This window comes from Zalophus californianus, chromosome 14, assembly GCF_009762305.2.
Source record: "Zalophus californianus isolate mZalCal1 chromosome 14, mZalCal1.pri.v2, whole genome shotgun sequence".
Classification (NCBI taxonomy): Eukaryota; Metazoa; Chordata; class Mammalia; order Carnivora; family Otariidae; genus Zalophus; species Zalophus californianus.
Window position 1 is genome coordinate 72535226 of NC_045608.1, and position 12489 is coordinate 72547714.

The following is a 12489-nucleotide window of genomic DNA, read 5'->3' on the forward strand; positions in this document are numbered from 1 at the left end:
CACTTTTCCCCTCAATCCAGAGAGCAAATGGCAGGGGAAATCATGGAGTCTTTAACTTTTGCCCAAGGGAGCGTATGTCTCTTGCCAAAAAAAACCCCCCATAAAAGATGAAAAGAAGTCTCCTAGTGATCTATCCTTTATCCTTTAGAGAAAATATAAAAGTTTACTCTTTAAATGACTTCATACTTTATAATACTGTAAAAATGCAAATAAGGGAAGGGACATGAAATTTCTGGTTTGGACTTACCTAATAGGTGCCTATATAAAATAAATTTAGAAATATATAATTTTAATAACTCCTAAAATAGTTATAACTTCCTCTTTTCAAAGTTAACCATGCGCTCATTTGTTTTACTGTTCTTTCTGAAAGTACCATTTCCTGGTTTCAAAACCTAAGAAAAAGTAGAAAATATCTGTTTTAATTATCAAAATTTCTGGAAGAAGTGATTTTTGGATGAAATTATCTGGATAAAATACCTAGTTGGTTATATGATATATGAATTCATTACTCTTTAGCATCTTGATTCCTTTCCTCACCCTCATTTCTATTACTAAGAAAATATGGGTACAGAATAACGCAAGAATTCTTCATTTTCTGAAGAATATAATATTTTATTCATAAAGTACATTCTGATTACTGTGTCACATAGAATTGTGATACTACTAATTCTATAAAAGAGAAAAAAAGAAAAACTGCCCATTTCCAATTTTTTTGAACCATATTGAGCATTATTATTTGAATACAAAAAAGCCGGTATACATTGAAATGTATTACATTATTTCTACAAATGTTATATGTAAATTTCATATATTTATTATTGGGAATTTTTAATTTGAAAAATGTTAGAGATTTAGTGTAGTATGCAAAAAAATCAGGAGTTTTAAGCTAAATATAACTGTAGAACACATAAGACTGAAAATAATACATTATTTTTATTTGCATGTAGTTCTTTCAGCAATACTAGACAAATAAAAAAACATTTGTAATTAAACCTAATAGTGATTTTATAGCAAAAGATGGGTTAACTTGTTCTTAAATCTTTAAAGTCAGCACAAATTAAAAACCATCTGCAGTTGGTGTTTAGATCTTATATAGGATCGGGATATAGTGAACCAACTTGATCTGTCATGGCAGGATCCTCACCTAATACATGCTTTTATATTATCATTTCCCTGAAGATCTAGGACTGTGCCTTGCATTTAGCAGATGCTTAATAAATTTTGAATGAATTATTACCAATTTTATGCTCCACTAATAAAACAAAGACCTCCGGGATCAGATAGTACTTTATACTTTTACATCAACTGACTTTCCATCTTGCAGAATCACATTCATCTTGTTTCCCTAGATCAGTGCTTATGAAATTAACCAAGTTAACTAAACACATTCAATATTTGATCCACATCAAAAAGCCCTTAAAAATGCTTTGAAGGGCAAGCAATGACACTCAGTGTCCTCTTTGGTCTTCAGTGTCCCCTCATTTGACAACTTTGTGGTTCTTGCCTTAGAGCAAAGGGAGAGTCTTTTTTGTTTGTTTGTTTTAGCTTATTATTTTCCCCACAAAGGAAGCTTTTCTGGAAGTTAAAAGACATATTTTAGAGCATAGAAACATACCAGCACACAAATTTTATTCTCATGCCTTTAAGATGAAGAGATCTCCAGACTCACCAATATCCCAGAAAGGAGTTTTGTGTTTCCTTACTGAAGTGGTTCAAGGACTCCAAATTACCATAAATCCAATCTTGCTTGCTGATGATATCAAGTTTTTTTGAAGTACTTTCTGTTAAGAGTTACTTAATTTTCTTTTGTGGTATCAATCTAATTATAACCAACAAAAGTTAAGCAATGTCAATACACTAGATTGTGCGGGTAGAATGTTCAAGTTTTAAGCTGCCCTCTCTTAGGTAGAAAGCATTTCCAGACTTCCTTTATCTGACATAGAGCTCTAACCATATGACATCTGATTTTCTCCTACCTATTGAAAGTCACAGTGTAATCAATAGCCTTACTAAATCCAGGCGGTGCTCTACCCATAGAGCTTTATTTCTGAGTAATATATGGATGTGCTTGTGGGCTTGTTTTTGCATCTTCCCACAAACTAGCTGGGAGAAGGAGAAACTTCATTAAAAAGACATTTGTCAGGATGCTAAAGGAAAAGGAAAATCCTCCACAGACTATTTACCTAATTTCCAACCAATACAGGATTACTCCCACCAGGAATCATTTATTGCTTTACTGTCCTAAGTGATGGAACTGTTAGCGTCTCTTTTGGCTGACTGCTTTGCAATCTAGCCGCTTTCAGATGTGAGAAAAGCTATCTTAATATTCATACAGAACTTCCGGCTCACTTCATTTCTTCCAACATTGATCTTACAATGTCCCATGGGCAAAGCTTATCCTCTGTTCATTGAAACCCCAAATGTGCCAGAGTCACACAAGCAAGGTATTTGGGAAAAGGCTTGTCCACATTTTAGTCAGCCCACCAAAGTGCTCACATTTGCTGCTTATTTCATTTGCTTCTCTCCTGCCTTTCCCCATGGGGAGCGTCCATCCTAATACCTGCTTTATAGACCCACAGTCACTGGCCAGCAGATTTTTAAATCTACCAGTTTATGCTGAAAACAGAAGATGATGTGATTAGATTAATGTATGCATTGCTTGTTGGAAGCTTGACATCCTAACTTCAGCTCTGGCTTTATATGAGAAGAATTTCTAAAATTCCAAATGTATGGTCTGTTAACAAGATTTAAGTTTTTCCATCACAACTGTTTTGCAAATAAAATGATGAAATCTTGGGAAAGCGTCAGCAAGAGGAGTGTTTGGGATGCCGAACAATGTCACAAGAGCAGGACTTGAAATTCTTAAAGAAACAGATAAATAGGGGTGCCTGGGTGGCTCACTCAGTTAAGAGTCTGCCTTTGGCTTAGGTCATGATCCCAGAGTCCTGGGATGGAGCCCCCCATTGAGCCCCACATGGAGCCCTGCATGGAGCCCCACATTGGGCTCTGCACTCAGCGGGTGGTCTGCTGAGGATTCTCTCTCTCCCTCTGCCCCTCCTGCTTGTGCTCTCTCTGTCTCTGTCTCTGTCTCTCTCTCTCTCTTAAATAAAAATCTTTAAAAAGAAGACGAAAAATAAAATCTATGCATGTGAGCAAATGACCTATGTTATTGTGGCTGACTGCCTCAGTTGGCTTCCTCTACATCATCCACTGATTGTAACTGCTTTCAGAAATAACTCTCTGAAGTGAATAAATGGAACATTAGCTGAATTCTTGTATGTGTTTGCATATAAATTCAACTCCCAAATGTGTTCCTATAAATTGTCAACCCAATAGATATTCTAGAATTCAAAACCTATTAAAATAATTACAGGTCTACAAGTGTGCCAATAGAAAAAAGTATTACCTGTGGTGAAACACCATTAGTTAAAGTTGGCTGATGGTACAATTCTGGTTATTTCCTGGCTCAATGCTCTTAAAGACTGCTTTTACAACTGTTGCACACCTACTGGAAAGCAGTGTTTCCAGTAAGGTGATACTAAAGAAGTTTTCTTCCTTCCCTGCTTTGTTTGTAAGAAATATTCAGAACAGGTATGTGTGTGGTACCATAACCCCATTCTTTACTCCCTATCTACTACCTCATTCCCGGCACCTATTTGGCACATACCACGAGGATTGCTCAATACCCATTTATAAGACAAAATGTAAAGTAATAATGCTAATTTGCCACAAAGTCATGTCAGATGAATGGATTTCTTATAGCATGAAGGAGGGGGGCTCTACCTCTCTAGGAGCCATGACTAGCACCCTTTCTGTTCTGAGATGTTCAGGAAAGTAATATTGAGATTCATACCCTTGCTGTACCTTCTGGGAACACTTTTTACAAGAAGATAGGAAAACAAAACAAAACAAAACAAAACAAAACAAAACGAAGAGGGCGGGCGACTTTTCAGAGAGGAATTGAACTTAGCTTGTTTAAAAGAGTATCTATTCATTACAGATTTTTCTCACACATAAAAAATAACATTTCCTCACAAAGTATACTGGAATTAATATTCTTAACCTTTCTCTGAGGTGGCCAAAATACCTTGTTCAATTGTTTGTGTGTTTTAAAATATTTATTATTTCTGTCTATTTTCTTTCATTGTGCATTCATATACTCCATCCCTAATATTCCTATGTTTTTCCAACAAACAGGTCGTCATGGAGATGGAGGTTATTGGCCAGTTGATACTAATTTGATTGATAGAAGCACTCTCAATGGTAAGTCGATCAATTAGGTCTATTGCATTAGTTATATTAATTAAATGGTTAATTCTAGAGTGTCTGGGGAATATTTTTTTTTTACTTACTGAAAGTGTTAAGAACCCCAGACCTCAGTTTTAGTGGAGATAATAGAAAGATGAAATTATTAGCAAACCTGTAGCATATTCTACCAGCAGACAATGCCAATGAGAGTCAACAAGTACACAAAACAGATTAGTTAGAAAAGCTGAGAAAAATCACCTTGTAAGTGATGCAGGGTTGTTAACAATAGAATATCTAGATTTTGAAGTGTTATATATATTTAAAATGTTTCAAAAAAATTTAATATTATTAGAGAGAGGTGATATCAAGGGAGTTTGAACTAAACCCACTCAGTTTCTTAAAATGAAGTCACTGGGACCTTTTGCCTGGAGAGTTTACTCTTCAGAATCCTCTAGCACCTTATTGCTAATTTTTCTTCACGCTCTCAAGATTAAACATTTATTTCTGCACATTCTAATGGACCATTCACATGCTTTGGGGTTGAGCAGACAGAGGTAATATCTGAACTGCACAGAAGAAGCAGGTTGGTGTTGGGAGCTGTCTTCTGGGATCTTGTCCTCAGTTTTGCTGAAACAGAAACTGTGGGAGAATGGAATAATACTAGCCAAACTCTCAAGGGACTGATGTATATATGCTAAATTCCTTTTATAGATTTTTTAAAAACTGCTCCAGTTGCTGTTGTTTGGTTTGGTTTACTATAAATATAGTCTATATATTCAAAATATAAATATGAATGCTTGTGTACCCATCAGCAAGGTTAAGATATAAAATATTCAACATACAATTGAAATCTCTTATATGTCTCTGACTTAACACATGCTCGCCACCATTTCCTTCATTCCTCATTGATGTAATCATTCTCCCAAATGTGGTGTTTACTGTATAGATACATATTCCTAAATGTTATATTATTATACATGTTTATCACTTTATAGAAATGACATCATACTACATGTATCTTGTTGCAACTTGCATTCATATTTAATTTTGTTTTTAAGATTTACCCATGTATTTACAAATACCTCTTCTTCATTTATCTTTACTGCTGTAGAGTGTTTTATTTTATGAAAATAACACAATATATGTATATAACCATTTTAGCAGGTTTTCATGAGAAATTTGATTACTGAATAGATATTCATTTGGGTGGTCTCCTATTAAAAAATCCATATGGGGGGCACCTGGGTGGCTCAGTCGTTAAGCATCTGCCTTCGGCTCAGGTCATAATCGAGCCCCTCATCGGGCTCCCTGCTCAGCAGGAAGCCTGCTTCTTCCTCTCCCACTCCCCCTGCTTGTGTTCCCTCTCTCACTGTGCCTCTCTCTGTCAAATAAATAAACAAAATCTTTAAAAAATGTCCATATGGGAAGCTAAAATTGCAATCTAAAAATTGCTTGCTGGATGAGAAATTAGAATAAGGGCGTGAGTTACATGATTATTTCCTATTATAGGCTATAATAACCTAATGTATCTATTTTCTCAAAGAGGACATATGTGTCTGTGGAGTAGACCAGATGCTCCAGTTAAAGACTCAGTATCTCCTCCTCTGGCCAGTGGTGGACTCAGGAACATATCTTTACCTATTGACTCTTCTTTTGTAATTGCCAAGCATGCCCTCCTCTGCTAATAATGCATTTACTTAACCAGTATATTAAAATAAAAAAAGTATAATTTCTTACATTTAAGCTTCCTTAATATATTCCAGTCAGACCTATCTAAGGTTATATCCAGAATGCTCTTTCCAGATTACTACAATCCTCACCACTTCCTATTGTCTTGTACACAGATCCTCTTCCCTCATTAAGTAACACTATTGTCTCCTATAGGTATTTCAGGTTTAGACACCTGCCATAGCTAGTACCTGGCTCTGGTAGTTTCCAGGCTCCCATACACACAAGGGACACTGTAGGGAGCTCAGAGCAGGAAGATGAGAGGAGGGATATGTTGAGACTGAAAATAGACCAAGGGTGTACTCCTTAAATAAGTTTAGATAATGGTGGTTCCCTTCCCAAAAGCGTGCAGGTTTTATCAACTCATTCTTTTGCCTCAAATTTTATCTTGAGTCTCAAAAATATGCCAAACGCACTTCATGCATCCAAGCAGTCAGTTAAGAAATGCTACTAAGCCCTCACTGTGTGCCGGGAGCTCATTATGAGCTATGCCCACATATTGAAAACTATAACCCCACAGGAGCAACAAACGAAGGGGGAGAATTACCCAGGTGGACAAGACAGAGAAATACACTCCAGGAAGATGAAAGAGAGTGAAACAAATCCCAGGGATGTGAGGGAGGGTAAAAGAAGGTCATTGTTGAAATTGTGTGGGGAAACAACATGGTAGTATTTTTTGCCCTGAGATAGGGAGATTCTAGGTTTAGAGTCCATGCCAGGAATTAACATCATCCCCTTTCAAATCATCCTGCAAAGCTGATTTTCAGATGCTGTTCTATAGAGAGTTTCAAATTGGAATTCATCCACAGCTAAGGGCATGACTATCTATACTGGCATATGATGGTGTTTTTTGAAGAGAGAGTGCCAGGAAATTGAGAGTCAGCATGGATGATTGAGAAGGAACAATTGTCCCTTCACCATTCCTCCTCTCTACTAAGCCACGGTCATGTGTGTTAAAGGTGGAGCAGATGTAAGCCTCAGACACAGAACCATGTATTCCCTTAAACTGCACATCCTAAGGAGCTTTCATTTTGGATAAAACTGCCAAATTTAGCAACTCAAAATACAGGAGGCCCACTAAATTTCAATCATTTCTAATTGCTTCTAAATATGAGATAAAGGAAAATATTGCAAAGAATTTCTATCTCAATGTACATATGCATCTCAAGGTACATAATTATAGGCAACTAGAAATACTTGAAATTTAACTGAATCCCCTGTATTTTTAATTACTAAATCTAGCAGTCCTAATTTTGGATCAAGTTTAAAAGTTTGGTATTAACTAATTTAACTTGCCCTTCAAAAAAAGTGAGGTTTCTGGAAAGAAACCCCACACTAAATTGGACGCAAACAGGTAAGTCAACAAGAACTTTACACAGGAGTCAGACCTCAGATGAAGAGAATGACAGTGACAGTAATTGAGGGAAATGCATGTCATTGTTTTTTTTTTTTTTTTGCCATTGAAGATTCCTCATGAGAAAGATAATTGTAATTAAACTGAGTCTAATATATATTATCTCACCAGAGAAAGTCATGGAGATAAAATAGAGGAATGGCAGCCAGTGACTGCCACTGCGAGAGAGGCAGCGGAGGGCAAACTCAATCTGTTTCCCATTCTATTTTGCTAACCCATAAATGATGGTAAATATGTAATTTAACTTTAGCTTGGGTTATTATAGGCCAATCAGCTAAGGCATCTTGAAATACCCTACCTTCCTAATTAAAGTTCTGCTAATGTCTTAAGCGTTAAGAAGGGGGTATAATTTCTAAATTGATGTACAAATGAAGCCTTGACTGATAAAACTGCAACCCACCCAACCTAGGCTGCATCAACAAAAACATTTTAAAATCTGAGTTTTTGAACCTCATAACCAAGGAAAATTTCATACAGCTCCTCTTAGGGTGACAGAATTATAAAGTTTTCCTGTCTCTCCCTACACGTCCTGGATTCATCCTTCAAATAATTGTAATAGACTAATGGCTTATTGTCAGGATACTCAAGCTAGTTGCAAATAAATTTAGACCTCACTAATCACTTATTCTTTCTTACAGAATGCCACTTTTTTAAAAATGTACTCTTGGAATTCAAGTAAAGAAAAACAAAGCTATAGTTCATGTTTACTCTTGTAGTTGGAAGCCCTTAATTAAATTGAGGAAAATGAAGAGGCATTCTAAATTATTTTCTGATGGCAGGTAGAATCAAAGCTAATATGTACTGATATGCTAATATTTTACTTTTATGATGCATTCAATTTTATGGTCCACATTCTTAAAGCAGGAAAATCTTCAACTTCTGAAATGTGATTTCCTAGTTTATATTTGTATGAATAAGAACAACAGTGACAATTACTTCAGTCCTGCTTTTCTCATTGGGGAAGATAAATCACCAATTGCTTTTTGTCAGTGGTTCTTCCTGTAATTTGTGAAATTAGCAATCTTGGCTAAGAGATCTATGATCCCTCCAAATATGTTGCTATATTGATTTCAACCTTTAGAAACCAAATTAAGTTTGATAGGTATTGATGCTTTGGTGAAATATTGTTAAAAAGTCAATATTATTAATTTTTAAATATTCAGAGTCATATTAGGTGTTCTGTAAAACATGACTTACACTGTGTGTTTAGGAGAAAAGACCATGATTTGCCCCCTACTTTTTTTTTCAGTTTTTTTTAAAGATTTTATTTTATTTATTTGACAGAGAGAGAGAGAGCACAAGTAAGCAGAGAGGCAGGCAGAGGGAGAGGGAGAAGCAGGCTCTCTGCTGAGCAGGGAGCCCGACGCAGGGCTCGATCCCAGGACCCCAGGATCATGACCTGAGCCGAAGGCAGCCGCTTAACTGACTGAGCCACCCAGGCACCCCTTTTTTTTTCAATTTAATTTACTTTTATTATGTTAGTCCCCATACAACACATCATTAGTTTTTGATGCAGTGATCCATGATTCATTGTTTTCGTATAACACCTAGTGCTCCATGCAGTACGTGCCCTCCTTAATACCCATCACCAGGCTAACCCATCCCCCTACCCCCCTCCCCTCCAAAACCCTCAGTCTGTTTTTCAGAGTCCATAGTCTTTCATGGTTCATCTCCCCCACCCTCCCCAATTTCTACTTTTGAAAAATTTTGTTTTATTATTTTCAGAACTCAATAACATTTTAGCTAATCTAAATAGAGTCTGCATTAAAGTTCTTCCATATTTGCATGAAATGATCATTCTGAGGTTGGCGAGCTGTTATAAGATATTGAACAGACACCTTAATGTCAAGAGAAAGGTCCAGAAATAAAACTTTATGTTGTTTCCCTGATAGAAAGTAAGTGGAGTGGTCCAGGGTCTCAAGTTCTAGTCTACAAGAGGCTCTGCCTACCTACCATCCAGCCATTATCTATGGCAAATGATTTTAAGGATCCCAGACTAAACCCAAGCCCCAGGTTCTAGAATGACTTTGCCAGGAATTAGGACTATATGAATCAAGTCGCTTAAAGATTTGGGATCTCAGTTTTTCATCTGAACATAGAAAGTGTTAAGCTAGATCAGGGTTTCTCAACTTCAGAACTATTGCCATTTGAGACTGGATAATTCTTTGTTGTGGGGCCTGTCCTATGCAATGTAGGATCGCTGGCCAGGAGTATTTCCCCTCTACCATGTTGTAACAACCAAAAATGTCTCTAAGCTTTGCCAAATTCCCCCCTTGAGGAGCAAAATCTCCCCAGTTAAAAACCCCTCATCTAGATCACCATCCCCCAAATGTTGTCCCAAGGTAAACAGGTCCCATGAGAAGGTCTGAGGAAAAAAGTGTCCTTTTGTCAAATAATATTGGGCCACTCATGTCTCTTTTGCCAGATCCTCTCCTTCTACCTGAATACTAGAGGTATTAGTCTTGAAACAGATTCCTGCTGACTACACTCTTGACTTGGTGACGTCATCCACTCCCATCTATGTGCCAACTCCCAAATTTATATCTCTAACACACACCTCTAGCTGCCTCTTTATAATTTAGCATAAGATCTCAACCCTAACATAGTCAAGACTGAGCTCTTGTTCTTCTCTCACTGGTCTTTCACCCTCTCCCTCACCTCAGACATAGGACTATGGCTTAAGTCTGAACCTGACACTTCCTTTTTTCCCTCCCCCACTTGCAGTCTGCTTTGTATCGTGTATTGTGTACCTCTCTATTTGCTTGACTGCCTGGCCACCAACTCAGTTGAAGCTATCACTGTGTCTCCTGGAGAACGTTAACATCTTCTTGACTGGTCTGTCCACTTCTACCACCAACCCCTTTCTTCCTGCAAGCCCTTAAATGGTCTGTGCTTGTTCTGAGGATAACTGAATGTGATCTCTGAGGCTCTTGAATGAACTGGGTCTTGTTTCTCTTTCCAGCCTCATTCTGTGCCAGTTCCCTTTTGCTCCTAGTGTTCCAGACACATGATCTGCTCTCAGTTCCCCTGTAAAGAAATAGGAGCTAACTCCTAGGATATGCCATGATTCTGCCTAAATGTTACTTTATTTTTATTATGTTATGTTAATCACCATACGTTACAACATTAGTTTTTGAGGTAGTGTTCCATGATTTATTGTTTGCGTATAACACCCAGTGCTCCATGCAGTATGTGCCCTCTTTAATACCCATCGCCGGGCTAACTCATCCCCCCACCCCCCTCCCCTCTAGAACCCTCAGTTTGTTTCTCAGAATACCAAATATGTATTTACTTCATGATCTGTTTAATACATCTTTTCCAGTAAGTTGTAAGCTCCATGATGTCAACAATGATGCCTCTTTTTGAGATGCGCGTGGGGGCGGGGGCAATCGCAATATTCTAATTTGATACTTACCTAGTTGTATCCCTCAGACGAGACAAACCTAGGGTCCTCCTACTCTGCTGCCATCCCACAATGTTCTAATTTGGAAACTATTCTCAAACTACACAATATAGAAGAAGACGATGACGTGCAAATTATTATGAAGCAATATAAACGTGGCCCTATGAATACTTGCTAATGGTTCCATAGCCTGACTATTGCTTCCTCTCTGCTCTTCCAGAAAAACAGCTCAGAAATGGAGCTTTCACAACTCCCTTCTAACAGTTATGGGTTGATCCCAGGTGAGAAGTAACCTGACATTCTACTCAGGTCACAATGATCCAGACAAGGTACATGTTTTAGGAATGGAAGAGATAGGCCATTTAATATATATTGATTTTTTTTCCTTCTCTGGTCTAACCGGTTGGGCAGACTTACAGCTACATCACAACCATATGTGCCTCTCATAGGTTCCTTTCTGCCTGCTTGAATCCTTTCATGAATTCTCTCCCCCATCCCCCCCAGCTTCACTGATGTATGATAGACATATAACATGGCATAAGTTTAAGGTGTACAATGTGTTAATTTGATACACTTATATATCTCAAAACAATCACCACCGTGGCATTAGCTGACACCCCATCACATCACATAATTACCATTTAATTTTGTAATAAAAAAATTTAATATCTATACTCTGTGCAACTTTCAAGTATATAGTACAGTATTACTTGCTATAATCACCATGATGTACATTGTAACCTCAGAATTTATTCTTCTGGTAACTGGAAATTTATACCCTTTGGCCCAATATCTCCTCATTTCCCCCCAACCCCCAGTCTTGATAGCCACCATTTTACCCTCTTTCTCTATTAGGTCAGCTTTTTCAGATTCCACATACAAGTGCTATCATAGAATATTTGTCTTTCTCTGTCTGATTTATTTCATTAGCATGGTGCCCTCAAGGTCCACCCATGTTTAGATCACAGCATCATATCCCCAGCACCTAACTTGATCTTCAATATATTTTTCTAGAATAATTGGTTATACCCTTTACCAGCCCTGTCCTATCTCTCCTGGCAATTAGCAGGTTCAAAATTCTGAGATTTGAGAAAAGAAATAAGTTTTCCAACTTAATTGACCAAGGAACTTCCTCCCCACCCCATAATGCTGATTAATATTTTATTTTAGGGAACATTGGCCTAGATTATCTGTGAAATTTCTTCCAGCTGATTGACTGTATAGCACCTTATTTCAGCAGGAGATGCTTTGAAATATTCAATGCCATAGGAATTTCTGTTCAAATTCAAAGACCTGTAAAATTATTGAGACATATGTTGAGCTCAGAGTGTTCTAATAACAAAACTGTTATCAGCGAAGACTGCAATTGTGGGAAAGAAGTCCAGTCCCCAAGCAATCATTGGATCTGTTCTCTCCCAAGTACTATAAAAATTAAAGACATGGGCGCCTGGGTGGCTCAGTCATTAAGCGTCTGCCTTCGGCTCAGGTCGTGATCCCAGGGTCCTGGGATCAAGTCCCACATCGCGCTCCCTCCTCGGCGGGAAGCCTGCTCTCCCTCTCCCACTCCCCCTGCTTGTGTTCCTGCTCTCATCTCTGTCTCTGTCAAATAAATAAATAAAATCTTAAAAAAAAATTAAAGACATTATTATTTCACAAAACCAATTTTCCAATTATTACTAAGACTTTAGGCCCATCA

General features: G+C 37.6%; 1 protein-coding gene across 3 annotated transcripts in view; it reads left to right on the plus strand.

Annotated features, from left to right (window-relative positions):
- Positions 1-12489, plus strand: part of DCC (DCC netrin 1 receptor) — a 1177272-nt gene that overhangs the window by 1082613 nt on the left and 82170 nt on the right. For all 3 annotated transcript variants that reach the window (XM_035724067.1, XM_035724068.1, XM_035724069.1), the window contains one exon: positions 4198-4263. In XM_035724067.1, coding sequence (XP_035579960.1) covers positions 4198-4263 — 66 coding nt within the window. The remainder of the gene's footprint in view (positions 1-4197; positions 4264-12489) is intronic.